Here is a 21,601-nt window from a genome sequence, read left to right as displayed (position 1 = left end):
AGAAGCCTTCCGGGACTTCAGTGTTTTGTGGGTAACCGCGGGGTTGGGCATATTTTGAATTGAGTTACATGCATCACTTGCAAAGTGGCGTCTGCTGTTGGCCAGTTACCATTTTCTGTGATTTGTTATTTTGTGCTCAAGCAGTGTGGACTCATGACAACTGGAACTGGGCCATCAGCAGAGATGAATCCTGTTTCTCTTCTGGTACAATGGCAAATGGACTCAGACATACAAATGACACAATCGGCAGTGTAACAGAAACACTATTGAACTTCACAATAGAAACAATTTTGTCTGCTCTTGTATGAGGTTACTCAATTCATATTATCCTGCTGCCTCTTTCTAGGGATTGTCTGACTAAGTAACAAAACATTAAAAAGAACCTGTTACCAATTGTTAAGCATTCTGAGTCTGGCCTTCTGTGTCTGGTGTTTTTTCTAGCAATACCACATGGATGTCTTCTTTCAGTCTCATATGATCACAGTCTCTGCCATGTCTCTCTAACTGAGTATATGTGGCACATTCTGGGATATCATTGACAATTTACATCACATTGTCTTTGTTCTTTGCCTACACAGAAGAATAGTTTCACAATGCCTGGATGGATGTGGCACCGGGCACCATTTGGTATCTGTATGCCATGTCAACCAACCAGGAAAGTTTTACCCGGTATTAGTCGAACCCGATGCTAATTACATTTTTATGAATAAATGAATCCATTTGTTGTATCCATTAACTGCTCTCTAATCAGTTCTTCCTACAACCTGTACTATCATTTCATATTATATTAACCACAATAATGTGAAGTTATGTAAATAAGTATAATGTTAAATATGCCTTAGCATTAACCATGAATGTTTCAGCAAGTCTTTTCTGGTCATCCTGTCTAAATTAATTATTTAATTGTGTGCTGTTAGTTTTTCATGTTCTAATTTTCCAATGAACCCACAACCCTATACTGGAATAAGTGGGCAAAGAAAATGAATGGATGATTGCAAAGAATAGGGTCAGTTGCTATATTTATTTATTTATTTATTTATTTATTTATAGTATCTCATGATTTCCATTGGTTAGTTTACCTTCTTTGTCCTTAACCTGTTTTGGTCTTTTAGGTTGTGTCAAGAGTGTGAATATCACACCCCTGTTATGTGGAGGGAACAAAAAAGGGAACCCAGAAATTGGCAGAGACTCCAGCCATAAAGATAACATGCGGTCTGCCTTCTCCTTGGCCCCATTGCCACTGATCCAGGAGAGGAAATGCTACGGTATAATGCCCTTTATCCACTCTTTGGTCTGCCTGTAAAAAAGGCAACTTCCTAGTTTAAAGGTAAAAATGAAAGACTTATCTTCAGAGGGAGGGAAAGAGAAAAAGAAAGAATTACACACTCGATGGAATCAACGCAAAAGTGATTATCCTGCATAGTTTCTTCATTAGTTGAAATCTTAAACTAGTAAGAAAATGTATGCAAGGAGTAACATTCAGTGCAGCTGTAGATTTAGTGAGCATGTTTACGTTTTCTAGTTCCATTATTTACAACCTTCATTCTTGTTCCTTCTTTAATATTATTGCCTAATCCTATTTATTTGTATTTTACCACAACTTTCTCTTTGACTTCTTGTAAAGCACTTTGAGTTACACTGTTACTATGAAAATGTGCAATATAAACACATGCTGTTGTTGTTCATCAAAGAGTTAGTTATCACATTTTTTATGCATATAAAATGATTTAATACCATTTTACAATATTAAGGCACTGAAATAGATTGTATAGGCAGTAGAGTTTAACTGAGGTGATATAGAGATCCATATGCCATTGTTAGTTGTTAGATGGGGAGGGTCTGAGGCTAATTGCAGTTCAAATTTACTAAAGAAACAATTTTTCAAAGAAGCACCCAATGGAAATTTAAAATTTGAGCTGAAATCGTTGGCTGGATCCAAACTTGATAGTTATCAGTTCATTGTGGGGATTATAAATGATAGTGTCAGAGAAATACTGAATCCTTCTGATCTTTAGATAATGCACCTCTGAGGTTGTTTTCAGTGTAATGGAAATGCTGAGTACACATTTAGCTACTAGAGCATAAATTGTCAATGAGCCATCTTTCATACATTTCTACATAAGTTGATTTATTTTTTTTTAATTTTATGGACTTGAACATCAAGTCACTTACCCACTTAAATTTCAAGGAGTTGGAGAAGTGAGCTGCTGTAACGGAGGTTCATGCAAGACAGTACTCAGTTGCAGAAATGAGCACAGTGTGGGCAGTCAGCAGAAGCCAAATTGTTATTATGTAACAAGAACCCCCCTGCAATCGTACAAGTAAATGACAGTACTTACCTTGTACGGTGATGAATAAATATCATTACTATCAATCTAAATTAATAAAAAATAGCATTATAAGAGAATTGAATAAATAAATATACATCTAACATATAGTGATACTTGGTCCTCCAATCCAACCTACAATCTGACCCCACCATATCCAGTGCCCTGCAGTGTGGTGTACCGGTTCAGCATGCACAACTGCAGGGGTTTCACTGTTTTGTTATCAGGAGTGGCTTGTCAAATGAGTAAAAGGGAAAAAAAATATTAAATATGTATGTTGAAGTAATTACTCTGAAGGAAAAACGGACAAGACTCATTTAGCTAATTCATAGTTGAAGCTGAGCTGAATGTTTCATTGCTTTAAGATATATGTTTTAGGAGTTTGCAAATTCACCAATGCTTTTCAATGGGAAATTTTTAAATTTCCAAAATGTATACAATACTCTATATTCAAGATATCGAACTGTTACGACACATTTCCTCAAAGAATAATGGCGCCAAATTTCAATGAAATGAATCCACTAGGAGCCAAAGTGTTTCCTGCGGTCACATACAGATATAGCTATTGCAGTAGGTGCTTTTCGCATTATATGCTGTGGGAGTTCTGCCCGGACACAGACAGACACCAATAAGTCCAACACATGTGTTTATTTACAGTATTTACACTTGCCAAGTCCCGCACAGCACCAATCACCCATAAGTCTGGGCCTTTCAATGCCTTCCTTCACCGCCTCCACTCCTCTCCTCCGAGCTCTGTCCTCTTCCTCCCGACTCCAGCTCATGACTGGAGGGAGGCAGCCCCTTTTATTCCCACCCGGATGTGCTCCAAGTGCCTCCTGATGAACTTTCTGCGGCACTTCCTGGTGTGGCGGAAGTGCCGCATGAGCACCCAGAAGGTGTCCCTGATAATACTTCCGCCAGCACCTCCGGGTGTGGCGAGAGTGCTGATGTCCAGGGCTTCACAGTCTTCAGGGCATCCCCTGGCTGTGGCCACGGGCCCCTATAGGGTTGAGCTGCCATCCCCCAGGGCGGCTGCCCTCTCGTGGTCCGGGATAGGCATAGTCCCTCTCCCGGTCCTTCTCGGTGTCCCACCTGGGCACAGGCCCCAGCCGCCCACCACAATGCAAACGTGATTAAAAAATGTGCACCCAGTTTGCTCCCTAAATCTTTCTACTTGTCTTCATCAGTCATTTCTCACTCTATAAGGTTTGTTATGTTATAAGAGAGTTTTGACATTAGAAGACAATGAAAACATATGTTTATGCCTTCTGGGTAATTGGGGAAAAGTTTTGGCATCTCTTATGTCCACAAAATAAAATGTGTTTGATTTCCACTCTTCATTAATTTTTTTCTGTTGTTGCTCATTAATGCTTACATTTATAAAACTTTAAAATTAAAGGTAAACCTGCAGCACATATTGGAAAGCTTCTTATAGAAGCTCCATTTTTTAAATTATCAAAAAATAACCATGATCTGGTAATACAAGTCTATAATATGTAATAAATACATTGAAAAAAGATTATCTTTATGTTAATACATTCTTATTCTTACTTTACTTTATATGCAAAATTGAATTTTATTATTAATCTTTTAACAAGTCATGATTGCTTTTTTAAGGTGCTTCAAGGATTAAAGTTAAATGTGTTAAGCCTTGCACAACTGATTTTGCCCCTATTGCTTCAGATTCGCTGAGCGCACTGCGCTGGGTTACCCGCCAGTTAGATACATGGACACGCACATTTATACTAAAGAGGTCGCTTTCACTGCATGCAAATTAGGGAAAGATTTTGCTGAATTTAAGGCTGCTCCCATCTTCTCCCTGTTTCACTGAAGTTTCATTTTTACATGCTATTTCATGCTGCATATGTAGTATTTGTGCTGGCCTTTTTCATTGATTTTTTTTCTCAACTAAATGAGAAGGGCTACTAAGAACTGGACAAAATATTCACATATGGCTGAATAAAAATAAAACCAAAGTAAATATCATTGTAAATCTCTATTTATCTCTCTATATGCAACATGGGGACTCAAGCTTACCCTAAACCAGCAATCCTTGAAGTCCATTGCTGGGAACACTCACTCACATACATGCACACTTACTCATATTGAATAATTTTAGAGCCACTAACTATTCCGAAATGCATATCCTTGGGATGTGGGAATCAACTTTAGCTCCTGGAGAAAATCTGTACAAACAGTGCCTGTTCTGGCAATCAATCCAAGGTTGTTAAACACTGTGCCGCCCTGCCATTACTCTAATTTTTGCTAATTATGAATTTAAGGTAATAGTTATTTTGAAGAGGCCAGATGTTTTCTAAGAGTATCATTCCCAACATATTGTACTTTCTTCCTAACTATATATTTAAAAGAACTAAAGAAGCATGATTTGTGAAGGGAATCTCATGGTATATATTCAGGCATCCTATGATAATAACAAAGGAAAGGCCTAACACACTCCACTATTACCATCTATGCCATTTTAGTGATGTGGAGTGATGTTACTCTGCTTTATTACTTAAGTACAGTCAGCTGTATTGTCACATCTACATTGAATTAATAAATTTTAAATTATCACCGATTTGAATCACAAAGATTAAAACAAATCACTTCCTTGTGAAAACCTGAAGAGATTAGCGTTAAGATATGAACTTTAGTGCAGCTTTATAAATTTAACCCTTATTTTAACATAAAGTGTACAATCAATTTACCGTTCTTTTAAAAAGTTGATGGTCTAAATGAAAAATGCATAAAGGAAAAATGGAAAGTCTTATTTTGGAGAAGGAGGGTCAGTTAAGGATGATGTGGTATAATTTAGTGGGAATGAAAAAATGGTCAAATGGATTTATCAAAATTAAAGGATGAAGGGATGGGTTTTCTGAATGGCTTTAAATACTGCAACTTTATAATGTAAAGTATGATACCTTTCAACATTTTTACAGCCACTGTCTTGCAGGTCGACAGTTTATCGATTCCAAACGCCGAGGCCTCCACCACTTTCCCAAAGGCTCCATGGCCCAGAGTCTTGCCTGCGGCGGAAAATGAGAGCAGTTCAGATAGATCTGCAGAGTGTCTCTTCAACTGATAATAATGGCCAGTAAAGCTCAGCTAAGTGAAGTTGCTGTCACATTTTTACTTATCCACTATTGGACATCAAGAACAATTTTAAAGTAAAACAGAAGGACAAGTGAAATGCAGTCTTAGAGGTAAACAATCATGTCTTGTACCTATGGAACTTTTTCAGAAATGAGAAAACAAAATTCTTCAAAACATCTTTATTAAAATATACTTTTTAAACTAATTGCTAATAGCCTTTCAACAATACCACTGTCCCACTTGTATGCACAATTATAGACTGCCATGTGTCTTTATTGGAATATTCCTTTCCTTTACCCAAAAGGGGCATGCAGTGGGGATATTTACATAACAAAACACAATTGTCCAAAAGCTTTCTAAAAGCCAGTGCACACCCTCAGTTCAAAACTATTAACCTTATTTTTTCTAAATGGGGAAAAAAACAAAAAAATAAAAGCAAGTCAAACTGGCCCAAATGTACCTGAACCTTTTTGGTCACTACATGTTTGCAATTGTAAAATAAATAAATAAGCAAATAAATTATCATATTTAATAGAATTTCCAAAGTAATTACACTAGTAAAAAAGTACACTCAAACAAACCTAACCTGAACATGTATCAGTGACACAGTACATAATATAATGCATATTTTATTTTAGTTGAACCTGTAACTCTTCTCTGTACACAATGCCTTTGCTTCAGTGCTCTGTGCGTGTAAGTGTGCTTTCATATATTCAGTACCGCAATTTATTTATGAGGTTAAAAACTGGGAGGTAAGCTAAAGGATAACTAAAGCCCCATTGAAACCCCAGAGTTAAGACAGCGTCACTTCTTAATGGTCTGAAATGCCCACTGCTCAGAATTCTTGGCCCTTCTCCTCACCCAGCCTCAGCCTGTCCCTTGGAAATTCCCATTTGCTGCTGTCATACGGTAAACGGTCGCACTGCTCATCAATTGGAACTTCATCTGGGTCCATGATTATTGACAGGTAGCCAGTTTTTATATCTGCAGAGCTGGGCTGTAAAAGAAAACATTTATTTAAAATGACTGATTAGGAAAATAAGCTGGAGGAAGTTAAACAAATATCTGCTCTCTCCACAATATGATTGTGCTCCAATCACTTTCTGAAGCCTCTATTGACATGATGTGTTTTGGTGAAGATTTCAGTTTTTTTGTCTTATTTTTATACATTTAGCTACAACGGGCATGCTAGCTGTTAAGTGTAAATTTCTGACAGGAGATGCCTAGCTGGGTGGCATGTTATGCTGCTGCCTCAAATTAAAGAGGCCAGAGTTGACATCCCAAGGTCCTCCTTGCGTGGAGTTTGCACGTTCTCCCCGTATCTGTGTGGGATTCCTCCCACTGTCCAAAGACACGCAAGTTAGGTGAACTGGCAATTGGCCTAAGTGTGTGTTTGGTGTGTGTTCACCCTGTGCTGGATTGGTCACCCTGTCCAGAGTTTGTTCCTGACTTATCCCCTATGCAAGCTGGGCTAGGCTCCAGATCCACCAGCCCTGGTTTGGATTAAGCGGGTAGGAAAATGACATGAGATGCCAAGCTGGTAAGAAAGTGCCAAGGGAGATGTACCATTAGTTTGGCAGGTCCCACAGAAGACCACTAAAAAGGAGAGAACCAAACACCCAGTACCTCTGTAAATGTCACATTTATGTCTTGAACTTTTTAGTTTGATTAAAGACATTATTATCTAATTTCATAAGTGACAGCATCTAGTCAGCAATTAAATGAACTTAAGAAGTTTCGTCCCTCTCAAACTTAGATTAACTCATAACATTTGTTCACCTTCAGCCTGGTAAAAGGAATTCTGAAGATGATTTAGGGGATTAAATGAGTTTGTTCAGAAAGCAACTGAGATTCACATCCAGAACAACTACATCAAAACAATGTAAAAAAAAAGGGAAATCCCCTTTCCTCAAAGAAAAAACAGTCAAGTTTCCTTCTTACCTATACCTTCAGTGTGCTGCGCCTTTCTCTAAAACTAAAAGGTTAGCTAGGTTTGTTGTTTTTTCTTATAACTATGCCAAAAGGAAACTACTCAGAACATTTCTCACATATCAAAGTGCACAATAGCCATTCTTACCTTTTTCATTTTTCGAATAAACAGAGTGAGTAATAGCCAGAAAAGTGTCGCTACCACTCCAGTACAGACCAGTATGATTACTTCCCAGTTGGACTTTTCTTCTGAGTCTGAAGTGAGAAATAAAAAGTATATTTGGTGAAAATTACATGCAGAGTGCACTGTACAAACTCCAAATGAAGCAGGTAAGCGCTTAAAATATATATATAAAAAAAGAAATCTTAAAAATGGACAGTTTTAACCAAAGTATTCCAAATCTGATCTCAGACACTTTTTTACCTTAAGAATTTGTAAGTATCCTGTGGGACCGATCCCATGACCACTTAATTCCTGACAACTTTTCAAGTTTATGAGTAGAATTTCAGCAGGCCTTGACATTACTGGGGTATTGTGTGACCTTTGAAGGCTTTCAGAGATAACCAAAGAAGTGAGGCAGATGAAGCTGAGTAAAAGAGTGTTGCCACTGCAGGTGCAAAGGGTAGAATGAGATGGCGCTCCTGTGCTGAGCTAAGGAAAATTAGGAGGTTTAAACCCCTTCTCAAAGTGAATTAGTTTCAAGCCATTCTTGAATGTTTAAAAAAAGGCCACAATTTAAACAACCCATTATTTGTTATGGATTACTGCATGGGTGAGTAGTGTTTTGCGTTGTACCCCATAGCTGCAGACACTTGGGCACTGTCTGTGTGGATATTAGTGTTAGTATGGGTATTCTCCAGGTTCTCTGTGTCCCCACCACAGAGCAGGTTGGGCTTATTGGCAACTCTAAATGTGTCCTCTAGGGATGAGTGCATGAATGTCCCCTGCAGTGAAGTGACACGTGTCTAGAGCTGGCTCCTTTCTATTGACTAACACCCCGATTGGCTCCAATGTTCTGTGATCCTAAATTCTTAATTTTCATAAAATGGATGGGTGCTTGGATGGTAGTTGAATTCCTAGTTAGATTATGGTCTGAATTGTTTAGGACAGTGCCTGGTGTTTACTTTACATCAAAAAATGATATTCTTTTTCCTGTACTTTACTAGTTGAATGAATTCTGAAACCCACTGTTAGCAGAACATCATTGTATGTAAATTAGATTCTCAAAAACAATAAATCCAGTTGGGATTTTAGGAAGATAAAGCCTATCCTGATAGCACTTTGTGCAAGGCAGGGAATAGGCTTGGGCAGGGCACCAGCCAATCACAAATAAGAACATAAGTTATCCAAGTAAAAGATAATATATATAATAAAAATATATTTAATCCTATATATATTTATTTACTATGAATGTTTTAATGTCAAAAAAAAAAAGAAAAATTCAAAACATTAATGTATCCATTACATTGAATGGCAATAACTTTAAAAATGTTCATACATTCAGGCCATATCATGCTTTCATCAAAATCGATGCTTTTATACCACATCACAATTATGATGTAATCAGTTTCATTCTTTAGTGAAATCCAGAAATTTAACACAAATTATTGTAATATTGCTTGGAAATACATATTTAATACGAGCAGTCACAGGAGAGACTCTTCAGAAATAAAAAAGACATTAAAAAGTAATTGTTTGAAGGTAATATCTCACCCAGCACAGTGATGACAGCAGATGTTTTCACTTTTCCTTCATTGTTGCTTGCCATGCATTCATACAGGCCTTCATCATCCTTTTTGACCCGCTCAATGATTAATGAACCATTAGGACCAAAGGTAACTCCTAGAATAACCAACACACGGTGTCATATGTTGAAAAGCACTTAATATCAAAGTACAGTTTGCAAACAGCAGCTAATTTTAAAAGAAGTTATTTTTAATAATGTCTTGCCTTCAAAACTGGACCTGACTAACCTCTGATATTATTGTATAGCTCTAGCTTCAACACTCACTTTGCAGGTTGGATAAAGTTGTTAATAGTTGCTTTTTATACATTATTTGAAACCCTGTTTTACCAAAAAAAATACTAAGGAAAGCATTGGAAGCATTTTAAATAGTGTTTAAATATCTCATTTTTAAAATATATAAATAAATCTGACAGCTATGAAAAGGCACTCACTGCAACATCTAACTAAGAAACCAGTCTCTGTATTGACTTATAATTTGTTGCTTTCAATGGCAAACTCACCGGGAGCAGGAAAAACTTGCTGGCCATTTTTGTACCAGGTAATTTCGGGAGTGGGCACACCCTCGGCATGGCACCCCAGCGTAAGGGTGGTGCTGCTGTTCACATCCTGATTGGTGAGATTCTGCTGTAAGTGGGGGCGTTGTCTAACTAGAATATACAAACAGGTGAAATTAAGCAGGTTGATTTTGCTGGTTTTACTCCATAATGAATTACTCATCATTGATGGATTATATCATTTAAAAACATAATTGCTTCAACTGTAAAAGTTGGCAAAGGGAGATACTTCAGAACAAAGGACTTTCCGTAAGGCTTGAAATACAAAACACTTGTCAGCTAAATTAAACAAACACCATGATGCACTTAATTTGATGCATACATATAGTATTACAAGCATTGTCAAGCAGGCCACCACCAAAATAATCCATTTTACCAGATAATATCTTGAATGGTGTCCATTTACTATTCTTTTAGCAGAGGATGTTAAATACTAATACAGATCAGCCCACACAGTTTCTTATAAATAGCAAAGAATTATTTTGATCCAGTGAAACACACTCTCTTTCATTTAGATGGATCCAACCTATTCATCAATAATTTAAAGGCAAACATTTTTTGCACAAGGTATTCTATTTGGTCTATTAATCATTTGTCATAAATTTAAAAAATCTCCAGTATTACAAAAATAAATACATTTTCACCATCATAAGAATTATCATTTTACTAAGGCCCTCAGGAAGGTACTCACAGATATCAAATGAGTGTTTATTACTATGACAAGCTTCCAAAAAGATTTTATTTTGTAACTATTCACATTTAGATAGATAGATAGATAGATAAAAACTTTTGTAATTCCAAAAGACATTCCAGAAATTATTTGTGCCAAATTTTGGATCACAGGAGTACAATGCAGGAATTAATCAGTCCATTACTGGGCCCACTCACACAAACATCCACCAGGTCAATTATATAACGCTAAGCAGTACTTCTTTGGAAAGTGTGAAGAAAGTGGGACAAACCAGAGAAAATATAAAAAGTGCCATTTATGTGGAATAGTGGCACATTGGTTAGCAATACTGGCTCATGTATCCAGTGTCCTGAATTTGAGTTCCATGCCTGGTTATTGCTTGTGTGGAGACTGCATGTTCCCCAATGTTTCTTCAGATTTTTTCTCTGGGTACTTAAGTTTTCCTGCCATATCCACAAAGATGTACTTGTCAGATTTATTGTTGTGTATGTGAGAGTGGACCCTGTGACAGACTGACACTCTTTTCAGGGCAGTTTTCTGTCTTCCACCTGATACTTCCAGGGGCGCCCTGGACTCCTTTGACTGTCAATTGGGTTAAATAAATTGGAGAACAAAGTCACAAAATAAATTATAAAGTGTTGATAAGATGATAGCTCAAAATATAACATAACATATAAATTAGAGCAAAAACATAATTTCCTTAAAAGTCAAGAGTTAAAATTGAAAAATGAGAGTTTCAGACCAAATACAGACACAATACATTTCAAAACAAAGTAAAGGATAGTTAGGCCTTTAGCCTCAATCAATCAGATTCAATGGGGCATGTAGTTCTGCAGCCTCTTTACGTTTCTTAGACCCCTATTTGGAGTGCTTTCTATGGAATTTGCACATTTAAAAAGTGCAAAGATTGCATGAATGAATGGATATTTTGCTCAGAGTGGTGATGAGTGTGCATCATAGCCACTGAATTTAAGCAGTCCCTGAGAAGAGTATGGAGAGGCCATGGGAGAAGGCCTGTGTCACATCATTGTTCAGATGTGGATGTTTCGAACTTTGTAGGTGAATAGGGGAGTCTGAAGATTGCAAAATATTCAACTTTTGGTCCCTGCCTAAAATTTACCTCAGTGTTTTGAATCTGTTGTAGTACAGTTTACTGAATTTTGTATTTGACTGCTGAATAGAGATTTCCAGTAATAAGAATGACAACTTTAACCTGACCACCATGAGTGACAGTGGGTAAAGGTGCTATGTAATAGACTGTGGGGACACAGCCAGAAATTAATTTCAGGGGGGTATGTAAAAGTCCATGAATCATAATTAGTCTCTGATCAATCAGTTGGATCCACTATAAACCCTTTTTTCAAATCCCAAACTCCCCCCCGGCCGTGTCTATGATGGATTGACACCCACACCAGGATTGCTTACTGAATTTCACCCCACCTTTGCCCCTGAGATTCTCAATTTCATTAAGTAGGTTTTAAAATAGATTGATAAATATTTCATAAATGAGCATTCATTAACATTTTGTATTTTTTGGATCCATAGACCAATACATTTGCCAAAGTTACAGGGAAGAAAAAGTCAGAGGAATTGTAAAGAAAAAAACCATTAATCTTCTCTAATGGCATAGTACACATTAATATTTGATTTCTGCTAATGCTGTGAACTTCTTCCAGATCTAGACTTTATCCCTTGCTTTACAATGAAGTATAAAATGAAAAAAACGTAATGAACGTGAAATAATAACAGAATAGAATAAATTAAATAATCTGCTTCTTAAAAGTTAGTCTTTTAGGAGCTGTGCTATGTATAGGCATATGATGGTAAATTGGTGTACAAAACAATTTATTTCAAAGGAATTCATGCAGTATTTTTTTAGAACTGCTGCAAAGAATGCAAAATCCATTTTCAATGTTTTTTTAACAATTTACAGAGTTACCTATCCCAGCAGAAAAAGTTGCAAAGTGGAAACCCACCCTGGGTGAGATGCCAGTTTATCACTGGGCACACTAAGGCATGTACTTAGTATCACTGCCAGGTTTAAAACTGATCCCAAATTCCTTGATCTGTGCAACAGCATTTCTAGTCAATGCTACTCCTTAAACCACTAAAATGTCAAAAAGGAGTTCCATCATGTAGCATCTGCTTGAATTTATCTCCTAATTCAAATTATGCACTTATCATCATGTATTACTAGCATACAATGCAGCACCTGACGTTTGTTACTTAATTTAAAGTACCAACAGTGGACACTTACTTTTGACACTTAGCGTGACATTCTTGTAGACCAGAGCCTCAGTGTGCAGGTTGTATGCCAAGCACTGATAGTTGTCCTTTTCCTTCATCGATATGTTCTTGAGCAGTAGTGAAGTGCTGATGATGTAGTTACTACACTCTTCAGTAACAGCGGCTACATGTGCCATGTCGCTTCCGAGATAGTTCCATGTCACATTAGCAAACATGTACCTTGTGGCTTTGCAGGTAAGTAGGAGGTTGTCTCCTTCTACTGCTTCTGGAGATTCGACTTCAAAATGTTTCTTTCTCTCTGATGGAAAAAATGAGCAAAAATTTGAAAATAAAATTCATCTTCAGAGACCCTAAAGAAGACTGTGCTTCTCTTGTTCCTGTGAAGTCTATGTTGTATCTTTATGAAATATTAGAATAACTGCCAGGAGCTGCAAAGTGCATCGTATTTATAAACTTTGTTGAGCCTCCTGTAATATAAGGAAGGATTTTTAGATATTTTCATGAACTAGTGAATACATCACTAGGGGACTGGTAGTGACATAATCCAATTGTTAAAAATAGATCTCACTTATAATATATAGTCTGTTAGATAAAATAAACATGAAGTTAACAACAAGAGCAGTTAGAAATGAGAGGTCATAGGTTGCAGTGTCAGGAATGCTAGATTTTATGCTATTTCCTGTTTCATCAGAGGTAATTAAAACCATGCTCAGAGGCATCTGTAAAGAATGAAAGAAGTAAAACGGCATCTGCATTGCATTGAGCCCTTGGCTCGATAAGAACAATGATTGCTTTATTATTTATAGTAGACTGTAAGAAATCCAGGTCTAATTGCCAATTTATTAAGTATGCCAAGCCCCAACAAACACAACTCCCTGAAACTGTGTGAAACCAAATCCTGCTTAGAATAAACCAAAGTGTACACAGACACAGAGAAGGGTTATCATTATCGCAAAGCAGCAGGTTATTGTGGTATGGCTCTTGGCCCAGTCAATTTATCTGTGGTACTCCTCTGACCAGGATATTTTGCCACCAACAAGGCAGATGGATAATGTTTCAGGTCTTTCCCACAATCTTGACAAATTCTTTGTTTGGCTGTTTATTCATCAACTGTTTATCCTTATGTGCAATTTACACATTCAGAGGTGTGGAAGATGAAATACCTGAATCAAAAAGTCTGTCCAACTGATTCTGTTTGATTAATGTATTTTGTATATTATAGAAATTGACAGTAAATATAAGAGAAAATGGTTAGGTGGACCTTTGTAAATGATCTGAACATTTTAAACATCTGAACAATTAAAGTCCTAGAAGTCATCAGTTTCAATCACAATCTACATTCTCAAAAATGCAGCCTTACTGGACTCAAAGCCTTTAGGAAAAGAAGCATAATAAAAGACAGTTAGAAGTCTTGGGCAAAGTCGTTAAAGGACAGGATAATCAAATATTCAACTAGAGGAATATCTTGCGAAAAAAAAGGAAATTGTTGGCAAATATTATAAAAAAATGTTTAAAAACATTTTTTTTTGCCAGTTAATCTGCCTCTTGTTCATTACACTGCTCTGCACTGGGAGGTGAGCAGGCAGACACTGTGGTATAATGTCCAGGTGTTGGCTCTTAAGTCCCAAGGCTGTCGCTCCAATCCCCCACCTCTGACTCGGTGCCATGCATGTTTACATCTTTCCAGTGAGAAGTGACACCTTTTATTGGCTAACAAAAAAGATTACAATATGCAAGCTTTCGAGGCAACTCAGGCTCCTTCTTCAGAAAGATCGCCCTGAAGAGTTTTTATCAAGGGGCAAAAATTATCATCTAAAGGCATTTGGCAGATTCATAGTAAGACAGAGCTAGTAGTTGGTACTTCAGATATAACTTTTAAAGGTTTTTTTGAAATTGAGCAAACTCATAACCACTACAATTTTCCAATTTCCACATACCAGAGATAATCCTAAAATCTTTCCATAATAGTAGATAAAGTGAGGGTAAGATTCTCATGTTAAGCTCAATTTTAAGTAAGATGGTTGCCATATGTTTACACTCATGCACCTGAGAACAAATGCATCATCCTTGCTACAAGAACTGCATTGGAATAAGGCAGGTGGTATCACTGATGCACAATATTCAATAAGTAAACATAATTTTAATACCAATCATAATAATAGATTCTTTAAAAACAAAAAATACAATGTGTAATTAAAACTAGATTTCAACCAGATCCTGACACTCACTCCATGACCCTGAACAAGACACACAACCACAACCTGCTTCTGCTCCAAAATCAATCTTCTCTACTTCAGTATTTGTATAGTGCTTAGGGATGTGGTTTATATTGAACAATTCTACTGTATATAAAATAAATGCTGTTTCTAAAGATTTGCCTTTAGATTCTTTTGTTAAATTGCTATGGGTTAGTGTGATTCTGTTTTTGAGCTGAACCAGTTATCATTTACTGATTCTGTTATGTTGTTTTAGAAAAAATTAAAAATATAATTAAAAGTACATTAAACCTAAAGGGGGACTATACTGTACTGTGAAATACAATAACAAAACAATGCATTTGGTACTTAACATTTTTAAAGTTTGTAAGCGTTGAAAATGATGACGTCTAATTTTAAAATTTAACCTAATGTTCAGATGTCTGTAGGCATATGTGGTAGCATGGCTAAAAGGTGAATACTCCAATTCATTACAGCAAGAATGAGAAATAAGCCAGACATATGATCATTTCTCTGACACAGTGTATTGAAAAAATGCTTTTGGAATACGCAACCATAAAGAATCACTGACTTTAAGGAATTATTACATTTATGTAAATAAAGCAAGAGGTCTTGTTTTTAGTATAACATAACACTGTCAAACCTCTCTAATGCAATTCCAAGTTGCAGAGCTAGACTGGGGCCTATGCAAGTAGGACTGGGAGCAAAGTAGGAAGCAACCCTGAACAGGCTTCAGTCTCACCGGTCCCAGGACACAGAGAAATTGACCCAACATGCACATTTTTGGTAATGTAGAATTAAAAAAATAAGTTCTGGAGAGAAAACAAACAGCCATGGAGAGAATATGTAATCTCCACATAGACAAAGACTAAATGTTGGATTTGAACCCAGGGTCTATGAGACAGCAGTTCTAGCTATCACACCACCATGCTCACTATTTCAGTATTTTTAGCTTTATTTTGTCAGCATTCCCTGATCACAGAGTTAGGAGAGATGTTTCTGGTATTTGAGTTATTCAGTCAATAAGGGCTTCATTAATTTGACGAATCACAACTCCACCCAAAAGTGGTTGCAGTCGCTTGGGTTCAGGGCCGGATTTTCCTATAGGCTAACTAGGCTTCAGCCTAGGGCCTCAAGATCAAGAGGGGCCTACATTCAAATTGTTAGCAAAATTTTATTATCTCTCACCTTCCATTTTTAAGTTTGTAAATTACATGAAAGGGCCTCATAAATGGAATAGCCTAGGGCCTCTTTTCATATAAATCCGGCCCTGCTTGGGTTATAACGTCATTTCATTCTTCCAGACAGTGTGACGTGACCCACAACTTTAGGGGCTTCTTTTACCTTTCTACTTTTTATAGGATTAATTTTTGGACTATTGAAATGAGTTTTTCAAGCGGCAACATGCTGCCTTTGACTAGTATTCCTTTGGTAAGTTTATTTATTATACTATCAAAAAGATAAGCACTTTTCTCCAATTCGTGAGCTGGGCAGATCCCAACAGTACAGTGTCCATGTTAGGACATCCTCCTCCCTCCAAGAAAACTCCATCCTTCTTACTATCTTCGACAAAATATTCCTCCTCCCTGCGAGGAATCCCGCGTCCCCCCCCCCCCCCCCCCCCCCCCCCCCCCCGTACCTCCCCTCTTCTCCCTCCTTCCACCACCGTCCGCTCTCAGTTCTCCGATGTCCGTTTTTCATCATCCACCCTCATATCTCCGTTATCCGCCTTCAGCTCTCCGTCAACCCCCCACACTCTCCCTGCCCCCCATCACGGCATTTTCGTTAATGAAGTGACGTAATACTCCAGTTTCACCTTCTTCACAAGTTCATTCACCGAATTATTTGTCAATTATATTTCACAGTAAGAATTTACAGCAAGACTCAAACGCGGGAACGAAGGTAAATGACGTTAACTATTGAGTTGCTTTTAATACTGTGTAAGCATACATATTAACACGTGTGCATTAAAACGTATGCATTTACGGGGTGATTTCTCAGGCTTAAAAGCTCACCTTTTATTAAAAAGTGGAAAATAGACTAAATAGAGAGAGGGACTATATTAAGTCTTATCCAAGAAAGGGCGTCAAAACAGATAGTTTAAAAAAAAAAAAAAAAAAGATTTTTGCCCATAACATTAACCAAGAAAGAAAGCAAAAAATACCTAGCCAAAAATCCAATCACATCAAGTCTTAAATACAAAATTAGCACAATTAGAGTTTTAGAGTGAATCCACCAACCTGGACACTGAAGGTAATGTATAACCTAATGTGGGAAACCATGACATTATATATGTCATGTGACCCCTGAGTCATGTAGCTACCAACAATCATACAAACCATAAATGGTCGCAGCCATATGTAAACACACAAAATGGTGGTGACTGCAGTTCTAAATTGAAAAACAAAATGATGGTGCAACAACGTAACAAAGATATATTTTAATAATTAAAAAAGAAAGCACATAATAAAAAAATAATCCATAGAATTTCTTTGAAAGAGCAGAATTCAAAATCATGACAGTCAAAGCCCTAAAAAAGAGATTTTCTCCAGAACCACAACTGAAGCATCAGGGGGCCCCTCCCCTTACGCTTAACATATAGAAAACAAAGAACATAAATACAGTACATCTAACAGAATTAACATTAAATACAAAACACTTACTAACTAAGATAATATTACTTTAAAAAAATGACATAATACAGAAAAGAAGAAATGCAATGACCCAGAGACGATGGGCAGCAGATGGATGTAATAGTGATGTAAACTAGTGTAGCAAACAATAGACTTCTAATTCCCAATAAAACTGTAGAATTATGAAAAGAATGGGAAGATGATGAGCTGCATTTGAGAAATCAGTCAATTGTAAATCATTTTCCTTCATTAAAACACATTAATATCTGAAAAGTACTTACCTGTGACATACACTGGAATCTTTTGTATGGTATGGCCGATCTCATTATATGCCAAACACTTGTAAATTCCAGACACATTCGACTTAGTAATTGTCAGGGTGCTAATTATCTGTTGTAATATAAAACAAAATGTTCATTCATTCACTCATCCATTTACATTCATTTAGTCATTCATTTATGTTGTAAGAAGACTTGTATGATAATTCAGAAACAAATATCAACACCAGAACTGTCCTTGATCACCTGGCTTTGTAAATTTTGGCTTGCAGATGTTAGGTACTGTAGGCAGTTGACAGATCTAATTTTGGCAGATATATTGTATGGACTGTATCGCTAGACAAGTAGAGAAGACAACCTCACCACATTTCTGTCCACATCACTTTCAGATGTTTCACTAACAATGTGATTGGCATCAAGGGAAATAAAGTAGGATCGAAGATCAAGAAGTGTGACGTTTGAGGGTGGAAAGGGATGATATGCTTATGGGTAGATGAGACATGTGGCAACAGTCTAAAGGGATAATTTGAGATAGTCACCCCTCTTGATAAAAAACAGCTACTATATACTAAATTAGAGCTACATTATTTTGTTGTATGCTGAATCTTAATTTTTAAGGTTGTTATTTGGGTAGCAATGCATTTTTATTTGCAGTAGGCTATGGAACCAATCTGAAAACTCCACTACTATGTAAAACATTATGTGAATTTAATTGAACTAAAATGAAAAGCAACATCTGTAAATGACCTTGAAAACATAAAAATGCCTTTATCAAGTAAATCAACCACTGGAATCTCTGAGGCAGAAGACTACTAACTTATAAATGAGCACTGTCAAGCCTCCCTTCATTTATTTGCCTGTTTTCTTTCTTCTAACTTCAAAGTATCTAGCACACAAATCTGCTACTGAAACACTTTTGGCCATTATTTTTCTGTGGTAATTTACTGACCTATAGCTCCATTCGCCATATAACAACCTTATTTATTAGACTCTGTCTGTCTGTGGAGACAGGATGTCCCAATAAAGACAACTAACATCTTTAACTTAAGTATAGCATTATTAGATGGGCATTGGCCTTGCCCTGTTCAACGTGCCCATGGTAGACTTTTCTGATGTACTATTATAAATAACACCTAATTTATTCTTATACAGACATCGGGTAATTTATTAATCCTGCAAAGCAGAAAATTACATACATTCAAATATATTTCTAAGAGATAAAAGATAAAAAAGTAAATGGTAGCCATTATAATTGTAATAACCCTGACAAAGATAGCTCTTCATTACAATAAGTTACCATGCATAAAATATCTAACCAGTAACAGATATGACTCCCAGTTCATTTGAGCATGATGAGTGGGTTTGAGAATTTCATGTAGTTAATACTTTAGCTTGTAGCTGTTAAGTGGTGGGTCTGGCATGTGGTCCTTAAGTGGTGGGTTTAGAGTTATTGACACCATTACCTTTCCTGTCTACATTTCGAAACTGAAAATTGCCTTTAACTTTATTATAAGTCACAAAAATGTTACTGGAAAAAGATTCCCAGCTTAATTATGATAGTTTTAAAAGCTAAATCCTTATAGTTTATGTTGGCGTCTCAGAAGGATAGTTACAGTATCCTTTACTGACAACCACTCTCTGAGAGAGCCCATAGTTTCCCCTCGCTAGGAGACCTCCATCTCAGTATTTCTCTTAAGATAGAAGGACCTTTAAAAATTAAATGGTTGATTGTCTTTTAATTCACATGTCTCTTTACTATCACATTTGCTACTACCTGTAGTTAATAAGTGCATTGCTGTACTCAAGGTATGCCTGTAATAATCCAAGAATTTCCAACTTTATCTGTAGCAGGTAAACAAACTGCAAACTATTTGAAGAGGACTGTTGTAGGTGTGGACAGAAAAATTTTAAAATAAAACTTCTGGGTTTATTTTATATGTAAGATAGGGAAAATCTTTAGCATTTATGTATAGAATTAGTTGCTCATACTGTATGTATATTGTAACATCTGAAATAGTCAAACCATACAGTATTTCCTACACCCCACAGACTGGTTTAATAATGTTTGCAGAATTATAAATAAATCACATTGGAACACTAATATTTTATAATTTCAAAAATGCTCAGATCGCTGCAGGATGAGCCAAACTGAAAATTACATTAATATATATTTAGAATAATATTAATGAGAGGTGGGTGACAAATTAAGAATAGCCTTGTAACTTTACTTTTTTATATCTTCAAATTTTTGGTTTTGAGTCTAGATTAATTAACACCTCAAAAATGGATGCTAGTGTGAATGGGTGTGTGTTTGTGTGAATGTGGGTGTAAACTGTGATGGACCTGAATCTATCTCAGGTCAATTCCTGTCTCACACTTCTATAGGTGAGCTCTGGCTTCCTATAAACTGGAGCTGAAATAAATGCATTTATGAAATTAATGTTTAGAAATATTAACATCCATCAGTCAATTTAGGAGGTTAATTTCAAATTGAGATCTATGTTATCTTGTTTTGTTTTGAAATATTAACCAAATACCTTATTCCACAATAAAATATTTACAGTAATCCCTCGCTATATCGCGCTTCGCCTTTCGCGGCTTCACTCCATCGCGGATTTTATATGTAAGCATATTTAAATATATATCGCGGATTTTTTGCTGGTTCGCGGATTTCTGAGGACAATGGGTCTTTTAATTTCTTGTACATGCTTCCTCAGTTGGTTTGCCCAGTTGATTTCATACAAGGGACGCTATTGGCAGATGGCTGAGAAGCTACCCAACTTACTTTTCTCTCTCTCTCTCTTGCGCTGACTTTTTCTGATCCTGACGTAGGGGGATTGAGCAGGGGGGCTGTTTGCACACCTAGACGATACGGACGCTCGTCTAAAAATGCTGAAAGATTATCTTCACATTGCTACCTTCTGTGCAGCTGCTTCCTGAAGCGACATGCTGCACGGTGCTTCACATACTTAAAAGCTCGAAGGGCACGTATTGATTTTTGCTTGTTTGTTTTTCTCTGTCTCTCTCTCTCTCTCTCTTTGTCTGCTCCTGACGGAGGGGGTGTGAGCTGCCGCCTTCAACAGCTTTGTGCCGCGGTGCTTCACATACTTAAAAGCCAAACAGCCCTATTGATTTGTTTGCTTTTCTCTATCTCTCTGACATTATCTGCTCCTGACGCGCACTCCTTTGAAGAGGAAGATATGTTTGCATTCTTTTAATTGTGAGACGGAACTGGCATCTCTGTCTTGTCATGGAGCACAGTTTAAACTTTTGAAAAAGAGACAAATGTTTGTTTGCAGTGTTTGAATAACGTTCCTGTCTCTCTACAACCTCCTGTGTTTCTGCGCAAATCTGTGACCCAAGCATGACAATATAAAAATAACCATATAAACATATGGTTTCTACTTCGCGGATTTTCTTATATCGCGGGTGGCTCTGGAACGCAACCCCCGCGATGGAGGAGGGATTACTGTATTACATTTCTATGGTTACTCCTGACGGAGCTGTGGGTATAAAACCATATGGCCACAAATCTGTTGATAGAATTATGAAAATGATCATAGATCTTCTGCTTAAGATGCTTCTGTACCAGGTATATTTATTAACCACTTTATGTTTGAACATGGTGTTTGTTGTGGACAAACCATACCTAGCACAGAAGTCCAATAACAAAAAACCTCTCAGGTTTACGTCAGGGAGGCCATTCCTGTTAATCACATCTCTCCAGGTGTCTCCATCATTAATTACATGGGCTTTGAAGTCTCCCAGCAGATCTATGGAATCCCCAGCTGGGACCCTTTCCAAGATCCCCTCCAGTGACTCCAAAAAGGCCTGGTACTCTGAACTGACATTTGGTACATAGGCACATATGGTAGTTAGACTAAT

General features: G+C 36.9%; 1 protein-coding gene across 1 annotated transcript in view; it reads right to left on the bottom strand.

Moving 5' to 3' along the window:
* The window catches only part of kdrl (kinase insert domain receptor like), a 159,289-nt gene that overhangs the window by 79,579 nt on the left and 58,109 nt on the right, over positions 1–21,601 (bottom strand). The window contains exons 12-18 of the mRNA XM_028815839.2: positions 17,720–17,828; positions 12,600–12,887; positions 9,598–9,744; positions 9,064–9,192; positions 7,498–7,604; positions 6,282–6,417; positions 5,249–5,353 (exon numbers count right to left, since the gene is read on the bottom strand). Coding sequence (XP_028671672.1) covers positions 5,249–5,353; positions 6,282–6,417; positions 7,498–7,604; positions 9,064–9,192; positions 9,598–9,744; positions 12,600–12,887; positions 17,720–17,828 — 1,021 coding nt within the window. The remainder of the gene's footprint in view (positions 1–5,248; positions 5,354–6,281; positions 6,418–7,497; positions 7,605–9,063; positions 9,193–9,597; positions 9,745–12,599; positions 12,888–17,719; positions 17,829–21,601) is intronic.

Source organism: Erpetoichthys calabaricus, chromosome 12, assembly GCF_900747795.2.
Source record: "Erpetoichthys calabaricus chromosome 12, fErpCal1.3, whole genome shotgun sequence".
NCBI lineage: Eukaryota > Metazoa > Chordata > Cladistia > Polypteriformes > Polypteridae > Erpetoichthys > Erpetoichthys calabaricus.
The sequence above is the reverse complement of the archived record's forward strand: the minus strand, read 5'-3'. Positions and strand labels throughout refer to the sequence as shown.